We start from the raw sequence: 21,200 nt of genomic DNA, 5'->3' as shown, positions 1-21,200 counted from the left end.
TTATCGCTATAAACACGCCTCCCCCTTCACTGTCCAGCCTGTCTTTGCGGTATACATTCCAATCTGAGTTTAGAATTTCATTACTGTTTACATCTGGTTTCAGCCAACTTTCTGTCCCTAGTACTATGTGGGCATTGTGACCGTTTATTAATGAGAGCAGTTCTGGGACCTTTCTATAGATGCTCCTGCAGTTTACTGTTAGCAGATTAATATTGTTATTCCCTGTCGCATTTTTCCTACTCTTACCTTGCCGCGTCTCAGGAGGCGTCTTGTCGGGCCTAGGGAGGGAATTCTCTAACCTAAAAAACCCACATGTGCACTCCACACGTACTCCGCTACCCTTGTAGCCGCTTCCTGACCTATTCAGGGGGACCCTACATTTCTCCACCCGCTAGCTGAGGTCGTGAAATTTGCACCCCAGGTCTCTGCAGAATCGTCTGAGCCTCTGGTTTAAGCTTTCCACTCGGCTCCAAACCAGAGGACCGCGATCGATTCTGGGAACAATACTACAAATAGTTAGCTCAGATTCCACCCCACGAGCGAGGCGGAAGCCTTCACCAACTCCGCCAACTGCCTGTATGAACTGAGGATGACCTCTGAACCCAGACGGCAGGAGTCATTGGTGCCGACATGAGCAACAGTTTGCAGTCGGGTGCACCCAGTGCTCTCTATCGCTGCCGGCAGGGCCTCCTCCACACCTCGGATGAGACCCCGCAGCAAGCAGACAGAGTGAACACTGGCCTTCTTCCCCGCCATTTCCCTAAGGGGCTCCATCACCCACCTAGCACACGTTGCTGACACACCTACCTTACCTCTGAGCAAATGGACTTGCCCATCCCATGTCACTGGCATGCACACAATCGAGGGAAACACAGTCACTTGTGAGCAAGCGGTCTAACGTAACGGTGCCACTATGTTTTCAAAACAGGGACAATGGAGCTGGATCAAGATTGAATGTACCAGAGGTCGTACAGTTCAACAGCGTCATTAAGGTCTTCAAGAAGTGCGCGGGGAATTGGCATTGCTGCACAGAACAGTGGCACATTGGGTAAAAGCCTTCAACAAAGGTCAGCAAACTGTGGCAGATATGATTCGGGCAGGTCGTCCTAGCATCTCTGAAGAAGAAGTGCATGTTGTTGCCGCATTAGTGGACAGCGATCAATGCCATACGATTTGTGAGCTCGCCCACAAAATCCGATTAGCACATACGACTGTGCTTTGCATCCTCAAGGAACGTGGGCATGCGAAAAATTGCACCACGATGGGTTCCGCATGACTTGACGGAAATGCAGAAATGGATGCGCTAGGAAGCTGTTTACACTCAATTGGAGTGCTATGAGTGTGAAGGAGAGGCTTTCTTACGCCGTACCGTAACACTGGATGAGACATGGGCGACATCGTATGAGCCAAAACTGAAACGCCAATTCAAAGAAAGGCGTCATTATTGGTCACTGCATAAGTCGAAAGTGCATCAGAGCCCCAGTATGGTGAAAGAGGCGGCAACAGTTTCTGAACAACCCACCCATCATTTTGCATGACAATGCGTGGGCGCATACAGTGCAAGCTGTGGCTGCTCTGTTTGGTCAATGGGTCTGAGAAGTACTTTACCATCCACCATACTCCCTGGACTTAAGTCTTTGTGACTTTGATTTGATTCCGAGGATGAAGGAACCACTTCATGGCATTTGCTTCAGAACAGTTCCAGAAATTCGGGAGGCAGTAGACCGATCCATTCGCACCACCAACAGAACAGGCTCTGCTAACAGTATACTACACTTTCCACATTGAAGGCAACGGGTTCTACACAACACTGGTGACTGCTCTGAAGGACAGTAACAGGTGCAAACATGTAACTCTTTTGTATCGGTTGTGAATAAATAGCTGCCACTATTAAAGTTCCAACCCTCATATCTTTAACATTATTTAATTAACAATATATAAAAAGCAGGGAAAATATTCTCACCTCAATGGATTTACTGATATTTTGTCTTCTCGATTTTCTACAATGAATAGACCCAAATCACGGTCATATGCTGACAGTTTCACACGTCCGTGGAAATTCATAACCTAAAAGAAATTCAAAAGCTTTCTACATATTTGCAATGCTTGTTTCAGAAGTAAGTAAACAAAAAAAGGACACTCTTTCACATTATACACTTAGTGTACTCACGCGACTTATGTCTTAAGAAAGAAAATGTTTCTGTACTTCATTTAGCCAGAAAGAATCTTCATTTTTTTTAAAATTAGAATGCTAATTTTAAAATTTAACAATCTATGGCTGGTAGATATAAGTGATACATACAAATATTTGGAAAAAAAGGATTAATGTTAACTCAAATGCTGTGTCAGTAACAAAGTAATCGAAGATGTAGCGTAAGCTCAGTGTGGAAAGAAAGTGGCAGAAAGTCGGGTGGATAAGTATCAGAATACATATAGAAAGCTCAGACGTCCACTATATCTAATAGTCTGCACTCTTCTACTTCCATTTTTGACATCATTTAATTCCATTTTTTAAATTACATACTCAAAACAAACAGGTCCTTACCTGTTCTTGGCTTCTAAGCAGTGATGTTAGTAAAGTCATTGCTTTAAACCCCTCACTTTCACGTCTCTTCCATACTGCTTGAAGTTCTTCAATGTTTGGATCACTGGGTAAACCTGATAAGAACAAGATGAAATACAAATCTGTAATAGAAGTTTATCTATTCTGATTTTACAAAATAAAGCTATGTATCAATGTAATGGTAAAATTATAAATATTAAGTTGTTTACTGACTGAAAATTAATTCTTCAGCATGAAAATATAAAATTAAAGTGATACTCTGTTTATCTTGCGGACAAGAGTAACTATTAGTCATATTTTGTAACTGAATGTTTATTGTAACTGTTCAATAAATATTTTGTTTTGCGACATATAGCGTTCAATGGCAGCACTTTTAGATTGTATGGAACAGGGGACCTAGAAACAATGGAGAGGCTTCGTCTCCACCGCAGCCCTCAGTAGTACACTCACCCCACTGCCGCCCCACACTGAACCCAGGGTTATTGTGTGGTGTGGCCCTCAGTGTCCCTACGCAGAGAAAATCCCCAATCCGGCCGGGAATTGAACCCAGGAACCGATGAGCCAGAGGCAGCAACGCTAGTCACTAGACCATGAGCTGCGGACTACATTAGCATAGTTAACATTAACGCATAAAAGTTGTGTCGGTAACAAAGTCACCAAAGATTTAGCATAAGTGCAGAGTGGAAAGTAAGTGGCAGAACGTTGGGTGAATATGTTACTGTAATTGTGCTAATGTATGGCACATTTATATCCATTATGTTCAGATAGACTCTTATCATCAGTTGTGTATGTTCTGCAGTCTGGCTGTGTTGTATCTGTCGAAAATGTACTATATTTAGTCACTTATAAGAAGGTTCTTTTTCCAAATTCGTCACTAAAAAAATTGGGGTAATTTTATATTTGCAAACTAAACTACTGCTGCTGGGATAAACATTTTCAGTGTTTAATAGATTAATATAGGGGCCGTCTTACATTTGCAGGTGAAGCTTTGGCTATTGAGGTATTATACAAATTTATTTTGAAGAGTTCCAATGGGTATAGCTTAGCAAACAACACTTTCTATCAAACAGGCTCGAGATTTTCAGATACACATAATAAGCACTTGATACAGTATTGATATTGCTCAATCAATCATGTGACATTTGACTCGTGGCACTAGTGCAACAGATGTATATGTGAGAAACTATGAATTAGGCACTACAACAACTTTGTGAAACACAGAAGGACATAGCATTAAATTCAATCAACTCACAAACTTTTGTTGTATATGAATAGGTTTGCAAAAAAAGAAGTTCACATACATGTACTTATACTCTATACATACACTTATGCTGCTTTTTAAGTAAAGGTAGCATTCATAGGTGAAAATCTTGTCCTTCAAAAACCATTACATCATTCTTACCCAAATCAGTATAATATTTGTTTATGAGAAACTAATGATTTATGAAGTGAGTTACAAATGAAAATTTGTTAGCTATTCACATATTAGAATACTTGGGGAAAATATTACCAGCCTTAGAATGTGACGGTGACACTCAGATGAAATGAGAAAGAAAATTAACCCAGAATGACATATCTAACAAACAAAACATATCACATTTAACAACCAGCAATTGTTTTTGCAAGAATAAATTATAGTGGAAAGACCCGTTATGGAGATAGTACCAACACACGGCACTGGATCACGGGACAAGAGAAATTTCAAGACTTGGAGTGAATTGTGATTGAGATTTTTTATTTATGTATTAGTTGCTGTTGTTAGATATGACCTGTACTCTGGAAGATACAGCTGTCTGTCTTTCACTATTGCTCAAGCACAGCTCTACAGAAGGCTTGGAGTGGAAACAGTGACACGAGCTTGGCTGAGAACTATAATGAATGTGGGGAGGTGAGTGCCAAGCGCACAGCAAATTTCATTTTGCTTCCAACCATGGCAATTTATACTGCGTACTTTGGCTTTTTATGACCATCTACCACATTTAAACTGCAGTTTGTCTAAATCAATTTGTACTCCAAATCAAAATGACTTTAAAATTGGCCAAATACTCAGCAATAGTGTACATTTCTGCATGAGATGCTAAAAATCAAGCCAGGGGCCAGTGGCGCACTTTCGTGTTTCATGCAGCAATGTTGTCGATGCTCAAAATTAGGGGCGACGCAAACAATAGGGGGTGACACAGCCAATAAGAGAGCGGCGGGCAGATGATATGTTTCCATAGCAAAAGACATTGGAACATCCTATGTCAGTACAGAAGTGAAATCTACTCTGTGTTTTTCTTTTTAAAATAAAAGAAGAAGAGGAAAAAAGAAAATAAACCTTCAATGTACTTGGATGAAAGGGGCAAATATTTGAAACAAGGAATATATAAGTTTCACAGCTGCCTTGTTAGGATGATGACAACAGTGATTAAAAGCAATGGTACCAAAGACAACACGCTAAACAAAAGGGGCAATGAAGATAAAAATTAATGCAAACAATTTCTGTTTGTTTATTTTATTTCTCCTTGTATTATCAAAATTTAGATAACCATTACATGGCGCAAGTTTAGAATACATGTAATGGTAACTTTTTATGCAGAAATCTTATGTCAATAAAAAGTTTGTAATTTTGATTAGTCAGAATATTTCAAAACTAATTTTTTCTCAAGGAGCCTCTAAAAAAAGGGGGGAGGGTCTTATATTCAGGGTCATCCTATAGCTGGGTAAATATGGCATTTTTGATTCACTGATGTACATTGTTTTTCTCCTGTGAATGTGGCTGTTATAAATGAAATCGGTAGAGAATAAATATACAGTTGTACAGCAGATGATACAGGTATGTTCTTTCTTTCTTTGTTTTTTCAAAATACTTATCAGCCATCGACAGTCACCTACAAAAAGCTTTATTTGAAGGATGTGTTGGAAGGACATTTCTCATCTATACAGCTCTGAGAAGCTAATTTAGGGGATGGGTCAGAGGGGAGGGGAGTGGAAGGAGGATTCAGCAGACACGTGAGAGGGGTTCTGAAGCAGCTACTGAAGTTGAGCATATTATGCTCAGCAGTGCATCCTATCAAAGGATGGTTAAAATTAAATTAAAATAATTTTGTGATCGACGTTTCAGTGGGTCAAGTGGTATGGGCCGAATACCAGCTTTAGCGTGGTAGCTGTGTTGCCTATGCAGCAGGTACATGCAGAACCTTGCCATTTGATAGTCTGCTAGGGTGCAGAAAGGTCTGGAGTAGGGACAATAGTTGGTAACATCAAGTGTGTGTGTGTGTGTGTGTGTGTGTGAGAGAGAGAGAGAGAGAGAGAGAGAGAGAGAGAGCTGGCAGCTCACTTCCCGTCACTGGTATAAGTTGATCACAAAGTTATTTAATCTTAGCTGAAGCTTGACAGTGACTATGCATTCCGTGAACAGCTGCTTGGTGGTCGTATCTGTGACCCTGCCTCTGGTAGGAAAGGTTATGCCTCTGACCTCTTCACAAACTGTACCGCCTGCATCTGTCACCCTAATATGAGCTTCTCTGAGTCATGAAGGTAGAAACTGCACTCACAAAACATCCTTTAATCCTGTAATCCTCCTGCCCTCAATCTCTGGTAGCTTGGATCCCACATCAACCCATACTCCCCACTTCACCCAAACTATATTCACATCCTATTCCTCCACAGTACAACTCATCTTCTGTCGTATGTTCCCCTGCCTAACCACTACTCCATTTCATTCTGTGGCACATACAACTTCATCAGCCCGTGCCAGAGCATGTTCATATGTGCCACACTGCTATCCCATGAGCTTGTTGCCCTTCCTTCCCAGCCATCAGCTGCCCATGCCTTTAATTCTCCCAAATGCCTTTCTCCCTCCACTCATTGCACATGACACAGCCACTCACTCCAGTAAAGGTACAGTGTTGGTACATGTAGTTGTCTGGGAAAACTTAGCTGGCTGTGGTGTGTATGTGTTTTCTATACTAGTCAGCTCGGCTCAGCAGTGTTCCCATTTTGGCTTACATGCATTGCATTGTTGCCTTTGCCACTTCCCTTATTTATATTACACAGAATTCTTATTAATGAGGTATTCTCTTCTTAATGACATAATTAGTAATAAAGTAGTTGCTTACATTTTATAAGAATGGAGAGAAGAATCCACTGTGGCCTTTTCAAAGTAACAACTACGCTATTCACTTAGTATGACTTGGAGGAAAAAAGAAACATAATGGAGCAAGTACTGAAACTAACTGATAATCAGTTCAATAGACAAAAATGAAGAAAAGCAATAAATTGCCAATAGCTGACTGATGCATGTGGAATATCAACATCCAACATACAATACTAACTCTCTATCTACAACATTTCTTCCTAGGGCGTGGTGGCTCTTTGCTTCACATCGGTCTTAGCGGTTCTGTATGTTCCTTACTCGTTGCGGCCTGGCCATCTGCTAGGGCAGCGAGTTTTTTACTTTGTGTGTTTCCTCCTGCCCCCGAACTGTTGATTCTGCTGTGCAATTGAATACCCGCCTAGTACAGTTACTGGCTACTGGTACAGAACAATAGCTCAGTTGCTAGTGGAGGAGGAGATTAGTGTTTAACGTCCCGTCGACAACGAGGTCATTAGAGACGGAGCACAAGCTCGGGTTAGGGAAGGATGGGGAAGGAAATCGGCCGTGCCCTTTCAAAGGAACCATCCCGGCATTTGCCTGAAGTGATCTAGGGAAATCACGGAAAACCTAAATCAGGATGGCCGGACGCGGGATTGAACTGTCGTCCTCCCGAATGCGAGTCCAGTGTGCTAACCACTGCGCCACCTTGCTCGGTCTCAGTTGCTAGTGAAGCTTCTGCTGACCTGTCCTTGCTCTCAGTCTCTCTCTTCTCCATGGAGCACCCAAATTGACTTCAGCCCTGCGGCCTCACCATGAGGACATGCCACATGGTGATGCTCTTCATACCGGTACACTATTGTGAAGTTTTAAGACTCACCCGCACCATTTCTATGCCTGCTATGCAGCCCAGTGTGTAAATTGCTGTTGTGCGCTGCAAGCTATTCCAATTGGTAAGTGTTGGTGCCTATATGAGTACTATGTGAGTTCCAAGCTCCACCCGTCACTGCCAGCACACTTTTGTGTTAAGAGCAGGCTTGTTGTTCGAGTCTCGCCCAGAGAGATGATTAATTCTGTGCCTCATGTCGATAAAAATTGGTATTGTGCTGCTGGATACTCTGGGACAGAATAGTGACTTTGTTCAGTGTCCGATATTCTTACCACACGATGCTTTTATATAGTACCATTACATCAGCAAGTAACTTTCTCTGATATTAGTTAATGTTGAGATTATTTCATGCTTTTTCTGCAGTAGTTTAATTGTTTAACAAATGTGTTGTTTTCTTAACCATGTGTGGACACTGATCTTTGTGCAGTAACTATCATGCCTTATTTTCCAATTTTGTAACTAATTTAGCAAGTTAGGTAGGGAAACATTCCTATGCTAGTGTAAGTATGCACACTCACATGCATAACCACACTGACATCTATATGCACCCACTTGTGACTGATTACTCTGTGCTGTGCTATAGTGTTTTTCACTGTGTCAGATATTAATCAACTAAAGGTGACTGGAAACCATTCTCATTTTTCCTTATAGTTTTGATCCTACATTTTTCATTATTGTAATAATGATCAGTTGAGGACTATGATCTACTGACTAATTTTGTATCTTCTATGGCATTTTAAATAAACACAGACAGTTGAATTTCACATGGAAAGAGGTTTCAATTCAATCAACTGCCTGCCACTTTATTAGCACTAAACAACATTGCCTAGTTCTGCAACTTAAGCAAAATTGTGGGCAAACATAATGGACAGAAAGTGACTGTTTTTCAAAATCATCTTGCTTCAGCATTCCAAAATAGGCCACAGTGATATAGTCTCACACAAAAAGGAAGGAAGGAAGGAAGGAAGGAAGGAAGGAAGGAAGATTATAGTTTTATGTCCCATTAACACAGAGGTCATTACAGATGGGGCACAAGCTCAGGTTAAGGAAGAATGGGGAAGAAAATCAGCTGTGCCCTTTCAAAGAAAACAATCTAGCATTTGCCTTAAGCAGTTTAGAGAAATCACAGAAAACCTATATCTGGACTGCTGGACGGGGATTGGAACCATCATCATCCTGAATATAAGTCCAGAATAATCTCATACTGTCACCCACCAAAAACATGTACTGGTACCACTAAATAGTCACATATAATGAATAGTTTAAATATCAATCAAGAACATAAAGAAACAATGTTATCATCAATGATTGGTGACAGCGACACAAAACACAACCTATTTACACTCTGGCTTTCAAAGCCAAACATTCTTTGTCAATGTAACTTACAGACTGATTAAAAATTAGTGAAATACTTGGAAGACAGGGCAGGTAACATGTATGCCTCAAACATATCATGGGAAAATATCTCTGAAATAGAGAGTTCTTCATACAGTTTAAAAGCCAAACACTGTATCACATTTTTCTCTCAATCCCCATGATTCTATACAACTTACATTCCACAATGTCTGTACAGTACATGTAAAAATACTTCTTCCTTCATATTATCTTTCAGTTAATTAACAATTCTTTTCACTGAGCAGAGGGTCATAATGAAGTAAACAAAGTGAGCAAGTTTTATAGCACATTAGCCATTCTTGGACAACAGACTTCAACATATCTCACCCTTCCTTGCTACACTATGGGTTAATGAAAATGGGACACAAAAAATGAATTGAAAATGTTAAAGCCTTGTGATGTCTCATTTAAAAAAAAAAAAAAAAACTGAACACAACCATTTTATTATTCATATGTGGTTAACATTATTAAGGCAGTACCAGCATATTATACGGGTAACTGTTGCAGAGCTTCATAGACAGTGCTGTGAGTAGTGTCGCATATTACACTGAATTCATATTTTGTGGTGAAGTTGAGAAACTCCCATTACCTACTTTTTCATTTCAGTCTCTCTTTAGTTCTCAATGAAGAAAGATTTGACTGTGAAAGACAGTGATTCTGTGATTATTTCTGTGCATTTATCTCAAGCACATCGTTCTTTTATCTGGAAATATGACTACAGAAATTCATCTAATTTGATTTTGTTTTTAAAAAGAAGGGTGTCCATCCAGCTGTTGCACCAAGGCAAGTACTTACCAATATATGGTCCAACACCAAGGCTTAAGATTTTCAGCATTAAATCGCCTCCATAGTTCCCTTCAAGTATTTTGTGAAGTTCACTCCAAATCCTCTCTCCTGAAATGCGTGCTAAGCCTTCAGCATTATTTCTAATTGCTTCAATTGTCTTTTCTTCATGTTTATCTGGATGTTCTGCAATTCGGCCGTAAAATCTGAAAAACAACCATTCACTGCACTCAAATTCATAAACCACCAACTGCTGTGATTTACAATAAACTTCACACATTTCAGTATCTCATAGTTAGACACAAATCTATGCTGTCTCATGTATAGCCAATAATCATTTCTGACTTTCATTCTGGAGGGGATAACAATAGTGAGACTGCAAAAGTTATTATAAGAGGCAGTCAAATGAAAATAAGACAGATGGAGGAAAAAGGAAGTAAACTGTTTACTACTTCAAAACTTTGGATTAACTTTTAATACATTTATCCCACTGTGATACATGAAGGTCAATGCCTCCATGGAAAAATGTTTGCAGTTGCCTACAGAACGATGATTGCACCCAACCCAAGCATGCACATCCAAAGAATATCTACGGCCATGAGTGTCTTTCCTCAGGGCTCCAAAAATATGGAAATTGCATGTGGATGAATCCAGTATTCCCTTTAGGGTAAATAACATACAGACGGTAGAGGGTCCTAAGATATTTCAAACTATTTGCCGATGGCTGAAAATAAATATTTCAGGCAATATGAGAAGTGAATGAGCAAAGGGTGTGAGGCATTGTTTTATGTTTCATAACAAACCACTGGTTGTCACATGGACATTGGCAGCACTGTCTAAAAAACAATACAGTTATTGGTGATGTGGCGACAGTGGAGTTTAGCATTGTTTAAAGTTCATGATTGGTTTTTGAAGATGGAGCAATACATGTTACAGGAACCTGTAGACATAGTTTTAATGTATGGAACTGAAGAATGTAATTCCTGGGAAGCTGAACAAATGTACAGAGAAAACTTTTGCAAACGCCACCATCTTTATTGGAAGGAATTTATCACCAGACTTAGAAACTAATGAGAAAAATGATAAAATGTGAAGAGATAGTGTTAGATCATGTGAGAGAAGATTCATCAATAAGTACTCTTCACTTTGCCTGTGAAATACACAGTTATGAACAAGTTGTCCAAGCAATGGGGCCACATGATTTTGAATCCAGAGTTCATATTTGTCAATGGATTCTCTTTTAATGCACCCACTGAGACAAGCACACATCACTTTGAATACCTGCTTTGAGCTTGAATTGTTATGATAAGGTGTATGTTATTTATGTCAATAAACATTAAATACTTGTTTCCAAAGTTAGTTTTTTATCTCATGTTACTCAGTTTAAGATCCCCTATATTTATGTATAATTTAGATCTAAAGACTTCACATACACTGTAGATTTTCTCCCTGCACGGTTGTGTTAGCACTACTGTTGGCTGTTTCGTCACCACGGAAAATGGGGTGTGTCCTCCAAAAATCCAGTTCTGTCCTAAAATGCAACTAGTTAACATGAAATGTAAGAAAACTACAAGTTTTGGTTTATTCTATTCATTGATGCTACAAAACATACACCCATGTGTGCATAATAATGTTGAAGTTTATTCTTGCATTGTAGTTTGGAGTGTGGTAACACAACATACTCAAGAAATCAATTTGTGTCATAAATTTAGGTGAGTGAATTAAGTCCATAATTACTTGAATGTGCACTTTGTTCTTGGTCTTCCACTTTTATTGTTCCCTCAGTTCTTGTACATGTATCCCTGTAGTTTACCCCTATTTTTCTCAAGATTTTGAACATCTTGTACCATTTTACATTGTGAAACACTTTTTCTATGCTGAAAAATGCTATGAATGTGTCTTGGTTTTTCTTCAGTCTTGCTTCTATCAGCAACCACAATGTCCAAACTGCTTCTCTGGTACCTTTCCTTTCCTAAAGCCAAACTGATTGTCATCTAACAGATCCACAATATTTTGTATATTCTTCTCAGCAACTTGGATGCATGAGCTGTTAAGCTGATTGTTCAACAGTTCTTGCACTTGTTGGCTCTTGTAATCTTGGCAATGGTGTGGATGACATTTTTCGGAGTCTGATGGTACATCTCCAGTCTCATACATTTCATGTGCCAACATGAATAATCATTTTGTTGCCACATCCCCCAATGATTTTGGAAACATTATCTGTCTGTATGCCTTATTTGATTTTAAGTCTTTCAAAGCTCTTCTAAATTGTGATTCTAATACTGGATCCCCTATCAACTCCTGTTTCTTCTCCCATCAGGTCATCAGATAAGACCTTTCCCTCACATAGGCTCTCAATGTGCTCTTTCCACCTATCTGCTCTTCCCTCTGCATATAACAGTGGAATTCCCATTGCACTCTTAATGTCAGTGCCCTTGCTTTTAATTTCACTGAAGGCTGTTTTGACTTTTCTGTATGCTGAGTCAGTCTTTCCAACAATCATTTCTTTTTCGATTTCTTCACATTTGTCATGAAGCCTTTCATCTTAGCTTTCCCGCACTTCCTATTTATGTCATTCCTAAGTGACTCGTGTATCTGTATTCCTGAATTTTCTGAACATTTTTGTACTTCCTTCTTTTGTTGATCAACTTAAGTATTACTTTTGTCACCCATGACCACCTCAATTATATATCTTGTACCTATGTTTTTCTCTGCAACTTCTGTGATTGCCCTTTTCAGAGATGTCCATTATTTTTCAACTGAACTGCCTACTGACTATTCATTATTGTTTTATCAATAGCCTCACAGAATTTCAAGCATATCTCTTCATTCCTTAATAGTGCCGTATCCTGCTTCTTTGTCCATAGATCCTTCTTGACTAATCTCCTAAGTTCCAGCCTACTCTTCACCATTACTAAATTGTGTTCTGAGTCTATATATGCTCCTGGGTACACCTTACAATCCAACATCTACTTTCAAAGTATCTGCCTAATCATGCCGTACTCTAACTGAAATCTTCCTGTATCTCCCAGCCTTTTCCAAGTATACCTCCTCCTCTTGCGATTCTTGAACAGAGTATTCGCTATTACTATCTGAAACATATTGCAGATCTCAATTAGTCTTTCTCTTCTCTCATTCCTACTACCAAGTCATTTTCTCCTGTAACCCTTTCTTCTATTCCTTCCCCTACAACCGCATTCCAATCCCCCCATGATTATTAGGTTTTCATCTTCCTTTACATACTATACTGCCCATTCAGTATCTTCATATACTTTCTCTCTTCATCTTCTGCTTGCGACGTCGATATGTATATCTGAACTATTGTTGTCAGTGCTGGTCTGCTGTTGATTCTAATGTGAACAACTCCTGATGCTCACTACATCTAGAGTGAGCTTTAGCATTTCCCTTTTCAGATTTTCTAGCTTTCCTACCATGTTCAAATTTCTGATATTCCATGCCCTGACATACAGAATATTAACCTTTCATTGGATATTTAGTCGTTTTCTCATGGACAGCTCCTTCTTTTTTTTTTGTGGTTTTAGGGCGCACAACTTCAATGGTCATTAGCGCCCTGACTACTCTAAGAATGCACCGCGAGGCACAAGTTGACAACAACAACTAAAAGGGAAAACACGATAAAAGACAGACTGACAGGCATAGGATTAAAAAACAGCATCATCAAATGTCCTTAGCAAGGTTTGTCAAATTGATAAAACGAAGAACACGAGCAGCTGCTCGTGGGTCATCCGCTAAAATGACATCGAAAGTATTTGGCAGGTTAAGATCTAGGCGCAGTGTGTTAAGATCTGGACAGGACATTAAAATGTGTCTAACCGTCAGCAAGTGCCCACATGGGCAGAACGGCGCCGGTGCAGCCGTCAACAGATGGCGATGGCTGAACCGGCAGTGTCCAATTCTTAACCGGGCTAATACGACCTCCTCCCGCCGAGAAGGGCGTGAGGAGGATGTCCAAGCCACGGGAAGAGGTTTTAAGGCCCGAAGCTTGTTGTCTGTAAGTGCAGCCCAATCGGCATGCCACAGCGATAAAATGCACCGACAAATGACCCTGCTAAAATCGGACGAAGGGACACAACAAGAAGCTGTCCGAGGCTGGAGGACCGCAGCCTTGGCCGCGGCATCTGCAGCTTCGTTCCCAGGGATACCGACATGGCCAGGAACCCACATAAAGCTAACCGGAGAACCGACGTCCACCAGCTGCTGAAGAGAGCGTTGGATCCGGTGTACGAAAGGGTGAACCGGGTACAGATCACTGAGGCTCTGGATGGCGCTCAGGGAATCTGAGCATATGACATAAGCAGAATGTCGGTGGCGGCAGATGTAAAGAATAGCCTGGTAGAGAGCAAAGAGCTCAGCTGTGAGGACCGAACAATGGCCATGGAGCCGGTATTTGAAACTTTGTGCCCCGACAATAAAGGAACACCCGACCCCGTCATTGGTCTTAGAGCCATCTGTATAAATGAAAGTCATGTTGATGAACTTCGAACGAAGTTCCAAAAAACAGGAGTGGTAGACCGAACCGGGGGTGACCTCTTTTGGGAGCGAGCTGAGGTCAAGGTGAACGCGGACCTGAGCCTGGAGCCAAGGTGGCGTGCGACTCTCGCCCACTCGAAAGGTTGCAGGGAGTGAAAAATTAAGGTGTTGAAGGAGGCGACGAAAGCGAACTCCAGGGGGTAGCAGGGCAGAGACATACAACCCGTATTGACGGTCAAGAGAGTCGTCAAAAAAGGAACGATAAGACGGATGGTCGGGCATCGACAGTAGCCGACAGGCATACCGACAAAGCAGTATATCGCGCCAGTAGGTGAGTGGCAATTCGCCAGCGTCAGCATGAAGACACTCTACGGGACTGGTATAAAATGCTCCGATCGCAAGTCGTAAACCCCGATGTTGTATGGAGTTGAGGCGGCGTAAGATGGATGGCCGTGCAGAGGAGTATACGAAGCTCCCATAATCCAGCTTGGAGCGAACGATTGACCGATATAGACGAAGTAGGACGGTTCGATCCGCTCCCCACGACATACCACTGAGAACACGGAGGACATTTAAAGAACGGGTACAACGGGCGGCCAAATATGACACATGTGGAGACCAGCTAAGTTTCCTGTCAAAGGTAAGGCCTAAAAATTTGGTTGTCTCCACGATTGGGAGAGCAACGGGACCGAGTCGTAAGGACAGTGGGAGAAACTCTTTGTAGCGCCAGAAGTTAATACAGACCGTCTTCTCGGCAGAAAAACGGAAGCCATTGGCGACACTCCAGGAGTAAAGACGGTCAAGAGAACGCTGAAGACAGCGCTCCAGGACACGTGTACACGGCGCGCTGCAATAGATGGTAAAATCGTCCACGAAAAGGGAGCCTGATACATCAGCTGGGAGGCAATCCATTATTGGATTGATCGCGATGGCGAAGAGAGCGACGCTCAAAACTGAGCCCTGTGGCACCCCATTCTCCTGGCGAAAGGTGTCGGACAGGACAGAACCCACACGTACCCTGAACTGTCGATCCATTAAAAAGGAACGAATAAAAAGAGGGAGGCGACCGCGAAGGCCCCATGTACGCATGGTGCGGAGAATGCCCGCCCTCCAACAGGTGTCGTAAGCCTTCTCCAAATCAAAGAACACAGCCGCGGTCGGGCGCTTCCGCAAGAAGTTATTCATAATGAAGGTCGACAAGGTAACCAGATGGTCAACAGCAGAGCGGCGCCTACGAAATCCACATTGTACATTGGTAAGTAGGCGTCGAGACTCGAGCAGCCAAACCAATCGAGAGTTAACCATTCGCTCCATCACTTTACAGACACAGCTGGTAAGCGAGATAGGTCGATAACTGGAAGGCAAGTGCTTGTCCTTCCCCGGCTTAGGAATCGGGACAACAATAGACTTGCGCCAGCATGCGGGAACATGGCCCTCAATCCAGATGCGATTGTATGTACAAAGAAGAAAACCTTTACCCGCAGGAGAAAGGTTCTTCAGCATCTGAATATGAATAGAATCAGGCCCTGGAGCGGAGGACCGTGATCAGCCAAGTGCGTTTTCGAGTTCCCGCATGGTGAATGGGGCATTATAACTTTCACAATTCGAGGAGCGGAAGTTAGGTGGCCTAGCCTCCTCTGCCTGTTTGCGGGGGAGGAAGGCAGGGTGGTAATGAGCGGAGCTCGAAACCTCTGCGAAAAAGCGGCCGAAGGCATTGGAGACAGCCTCAGGGGCAACAAGGACGTCATTCGCGACCTGCAAGCCAGAAACTGGTGAGTGGACCTTAGTGCCAGATAGCCGGCGCAGGCTACCCCAGACAACAGAAGAAGGAGTAAAACTGTTGAAGGTGCTTGTGAAAGCAGCCCAGCTGGCTTTCTTGCTTTCTTTGATAATACGACAACACTGAGCACGTAATCGTTTATAATTGATACAATTCGCCACTGTAGGGTGGCGTTTAAATGTGCGTAAAGCACGTCGACGAGCACGTAAAGCGTCTCTACATGCTGCGGTCCACCAGGGGACCGGTACGCGACGTGGAGAAGAAGGAGGGTGAGGGATGGAATATTCAGCAGCAGCGAGAATGACTTCCGTGAGGTGTGCGACCTGACGATCACAGCTTGTGAAGGTTTGATCCTGAAAGTTCGCCCTGGAAGAGAAGAGCCCCCAGTCTGCCTTGGAGATGGTCCAAGTAGAGGAGCACGGAGAGGGGGTATGCAGCAGGAGATGGATAACACACGGGAAGTGGTCGCTCGAATATGTATCAGAAAGTGCATACCACTCAAACCGGCGTGCAAGTTGGGGAATACATATAGAGAGGTCTAAATGGGAATAGGTGTGAGATGTGTCCGAAAGAAAAGTAGGGGCGCCAGTATTGAGGCAGACAAGATTGAGCTGGTTGAAAAGGTCTGCTAACAAGGAGCCCCTCGGGCAGGATGCTGGAGAGCCCCAAAGGGGATGGTGGGCATTGAAGTCTCCAGTTAACAAAAATGGTGCAGGTAGCTGAGCAATAAGTTGCATCATGTCTGCCCTGGTAACGACAGATGACGATGGAGTGTAAACGGTACAAAAGGAAAACGTAAAAGTGGGGAGAGTAATGCGGATGGCAACTGCCTGCAGGCCGGTGTGCAACGTGATAGGATCGTAGTAAATATCATCCCGGACCAGCAACATAACCCCTCCATGAGCTGGGATACCTACCACAGGGGGTAGGTCAAAACGCACAGAGGTGTAGTGTGCCAAGGCAATTTGATCGCAGGGGCGTAGCTTCGTTTCCTGGAGGGCTACGACGAGCGGACGGTGCAAGCGGAGCAGCAACTTCAAGTCCTCTCGGTTGGAGCGAATGCTGCGAATATTCCAGTGAATAAGTGCCATCGTAAGAAAAGGAAGATGATAGAAGGGGTCACCTCGAAGGCCGCTTAGGGCCTGGCTTCGAGCGAGCACTGCCGCCGCTATCAGTAGGCGGACAGTCATCGTCCATTGGGTCTATAGGTTCATCGGCCATCTCGGGAGGATGGCCGGGAGGGGGAGCTTCCTCCGCCGGTGAACGGCCAGATGTACGGCTACCAGCGGTGCGGCCAGGCGAAACGGATGACGGCCTGGGGCGGCAACCGCTGGGTGGCGCAGGAGAAGAAATGCGCCGTGGCGGAGAAGGAGAACTGTGCTTCCTATGAGCCTTTTTGGAAGGACGTTTGGTGGAAGTACCGGTCGAAGGCTGGGAGGTCGAGGTACGGACGAAGTCTGCACGGGATGGTTCCTTCTTGAAGGCCCATGCATCTGACTTCGGGGTCTTCGTCTTAGCAGAAGCTGAGGAAGGGGCTGGTGTCTGTGGGGTGATGGGAGGAAGAGGAGACGTCGACTGCGCGATCTTAGCACTGGCCGAACGGACGACCGTGGTGCTGAAGGTCAAATCGCATGTCTGGGTTGCTACCTCCCGGGTAGTCCGAGGAGAGGCGAGGACAGTATTGTATTTCCCCGCTGGGAGCAGCATGGGCTTCCTACTAGCCAATAGCTTGCGAGCAGCCGAGGTGGACACTTTCTCTTTGACCCGAATTTCTTGGATACAGCGTTCTTCCTTATAGACAGGACAGTCGCGGGAGGATGCGGCATGGTCACCCTGACAGTTCACACAACGAGGAGATGGAGGTGGACAGTCACCCTCATGGGCATCCCTGCCACAAGTGACACATTTAGCCGCATTGGAACAAGACTGTCGAGTGTGATTGAAACGCTGACACTGGTAGCAGCGCGTAGGTGTCGGGACATAGGGGCGAACAGAAATAACCTCGTAGCCCGCCTTGATGCGCGATGGCAGCTTAACACTATCGAAGGTCAAGAAAAGTGTCCGGGTCGGTACAAGGTCATTGTTGACCTTTTTCATGACCCTATGGACAGCCGTCACGCCCTGCTCAGCGAGGAAAGATTGAAGCTCCTCGTCAGTCAATCCGTCGAGGGAGCTAGTATAGACTACACCACGAGACGAATTCAAAGTTCGGTGGGCCTCCACCCGGACAGGGAACGTGTACAGGAGTGTGGCCCGAAGCAGTTTTTGTGCCTGAAAGGCACTCTCAGTTTCTAGTAATAAGGTACCGTTACGCAACCTGGTACAAGATTTGACAGATCCGGCTATGGCATCTACGCCCTTCTGAATAACGAAAGGGTTGACAGAGGAAAAATCCTTTCTGTCCTCAGATCGAGAAACTACGAGGAACTGTGGGGCAGGCGGCAGTACTTTTGTCACTGTTGGCTGGTCACGTTTCCGTTTTTGGGTCGAAGTCGAGAGAGATGGAGTAGAATCCATTGCGGAGGAATCCCCCATGATTGCCAGCGTCTCCGATGGCGCACTCCTCCCTTGTGGGGACCCTCTCAGAGGGCACTCCCGCCTTAGGTGAATGTTTACACCTCAGGTCACACCTCCCGAGAAACAGACGGAGGGACCAATCGGCATGGTCAGAAGGTATCAGCTCAGGCAATCACCCCTCCCCGGGCCTGGCCTTTACCAGGGGTTACGCGCGTGCCTTACATGTCTACCCAGGGCGGGGACTTACGCGTTACCCCGTCACCGGCTACGCATGCGAACGCGTGGGTCGGCCTTCAGGCACGCACAGGGAGGAAGGAAGAAGAGGAAAAAGAAGAGAGAGGGAGAAGGAGGACAGACTGTCTCAAACGCCGAGGCGGAGACCAGAGAAGGCAAGGAGAAGAAGGCAAGGAGAAGAAGGCAATGAGAAGGCAAGGAGAAGAAGGCAATGAGAAGGCAAGGAGAAGAAGGCAATGAGAAGGCAAGGAGAAGAAGGCAATGAGAAGGCAAGGAGAAGAAGGCAATGAGAAGGCAAGGAGAAGAAGGCAATGAGAAGGCAAGGAGAAGAAGGCAATGAGAAGGCAAGGAGAAGAAGGCAATGAGAAGGCAAGGAGAAGTCAAGGGAAAGAGTAAGGAAGACAGTGAGGTGGAGAAGAGCAAGGAAAGGAACCAACAAAAGGAAGGAAGAAACGAGAAGCGAAAAACCAAAAAGACCACAATAATAGGTCGAGGAACCGTCCGTCTCCGGACGCAGGCGCTAACTACCCCCGTGAGGGGGATGGACTCCTTTTAGTCGCCTCTTACGACAGGCAGGAATACCTCGGGCCTATTCTAATCCCCGGACCCGCAGGGGGGAGCTCCTTCATGGCAGGCCCTTCCCAGATATCTGAATGGGGTACTAATCCAGAATATTTTGCCAATGGAGAGATCACTATGACATTTCTTTCAATTATACAGGGTGAGTCACCTAAACGTTACTGCTGGATATGTTTCATAAACCACATCAAATACTGACGAATCGATTCCACAGACCGAACGTGAGGAGAGGGGCTAATGTAATTGGTTAATACGAACCATAAAAAAATGCACAGAAGTATGTTTTTTAACACAAACCTACATTTTTTAAATGGAACCCCGTTTGATTTGTTAGCACATCTGAACATATAAACAAATACGTAACCAGTGCCGTTTGTTGCATTGTAAAATGTTAATTACATCCGGAGATATTGTAACCTAAAGTTGACACTTGAGTACCACTCCTCCGCTGATCGATCGTGTGTATCGGAGAACACCGAATTACGTAGGGATCCAAAGGGAACGGTGATGGACCTAAGGTACAGAAGAGACTGGAACAGCACATTACGTCCACATGCTAACACCTTTTTATTAGTCTTTTTCACTGACGCACATGTACATTACCATGAGGGGTGAGGTACACGTACACACGTGGTTTCCGTTTTCAATTACAGAGTGGAATAGTGTGTGTCCCGACATGTCAGGCCAATAGATGTTCAATGTGGTGGCCATCATTTGCTGCACACACTTGCAACCTCTGGCGTAATAAATGTCGTACACGCCGCAGTACATCTGGTGTAATGTCGCCGCAGGCTGCCACAATACGTTGTTTCATATCCTCTGGGGTTGTAGGCACATCACGGTACACATTCTCCTTTAACGTACCCCACAGAAAGAAGTCTAGAGGTGTAAGATCAGGAGAACGGGCTGGCCAATTTATGCGTCCTCTACGTCCTATGAAACACCCGTCGAACATCCTGTCAAGGGTCAGCCTAGTGTTAATTGCGGAATGTGCAGGTGCACCATCATGCTGATACCACATACGTCGACGCGTTTCCAGTGGAACATTTTCGAGCAATGTTGGCAGATCGTTCTGTAGAAACACGATGTATGTTGCAGCTGTTTAGGCCCCTGCAATGAAGTGAGGACCAATGAGGTGGTCGCCAATGATTCTGCACCATACATTTACAGTCCACGGTCGCTGTCGCTCTACCTGTCTGAGCCAGCAAGGATTGTCCACGGACCAGTAATGCATGTTCCGTAGATTCACTGCCCCATGGTTTATGAAACCCGGTTCATCAGTAAACAGGTAGAACTGCAACGCATTCTCTGTTAATGCCCATTGACAGAATTGCACTCGATGATTAAAGTCATGACCATGTAATTGCTGATGTAGCAACACATGAAACGGGTGAAAGCGGTGACGATGCAGTATGCGCATGACACTACTTTGACTCAGGCCACTGGCTCTCGCAATGTCCCGTGTACTCATGTGTGGGTTCATGGCAACAGCAGCTAACACACCAACTGCACCTGCTTCTTCTGTGACGGGCCTATTACGGTCCCGTTTACGTGCTACGACCATACCTGTTGCATACAGTTGGCGGTAGATGTTTTGCAATGTTCGGCACATTGGATGCTCTCTGTCAGGGTACCGTTCTGCATACACCCTGCAGGCTTCAGCTGCATTTCGTCGACACTCGCCATAGATGAGTATCATCTCCACCTTTTCAGAGTTCGAATACACCATGGTCACAGTTCCTACAACACTACACTATCACAGACGTCTGGTAACACGGTGTACTACAGTTGGTCTGCATGCGGAGACGAATGCAGAATAACAATAGCAGCAAGCGCTACATGCTGACCCTGCGACAGCTAGACCAAACCACAACAGTGCACTACAGCCACATTC

The 21,200-nt window shown here is 44.0% G+C and overlaps 1 protein-coding gene across 2 annotated transcripts in view; it reads right to left on the bottom strand.

Moving 5' to 3' along the window:
- The window catches only part of LOC126187501 (CCA tRNA nucleotidyltransferase 1, mitochondrial), a 62,664-nt gene that overhangs the window by 13,994 nt on the left and 27,470 nt on the right, over window positions 1-21,200 (bottom strand). For both annotated transcript variants that reach the window (XM_049928616.1, XM_049928615.1), the window contains 3 exons: window positions 9,718-9,911; window positions 2,546-2,658; window positions 1,964-2,067 (listed from right to left, as the gene is read on the bottom strand). In XM_049928616.1, coding sequence (XP_049784573.1) covers window positions 1,964-2,067; window positions 2,546-2,658; window positions 9,718-9,911 — 411 coding nt within the window. The remainder of the gene's footprint in view (window positions 1-1,963; window positions 2,068-2,545; window positions 2,659-9,717; window positions 9,912-21,200) is intronic.

The sequence above is a fragment of the Schistocerca cancellata genome, chromosome 5 (assembly GCF_023864275.1).
Source record: "Schistocerca cancellata isolate TAMUIC-IGC-003103 chromosome 5, iqSchCanc2.1, whole genome shotgun sequence".
Lineage (NCBI taxonomy): Eukaryota > Metazoa > Arthropoda > Insecta > Orthoptera > Acrididae > Schistocerca > Schistocerca cancellata.
This window is presented reverse-complemented; position numbering and strand designations above follow the sequence as displayed.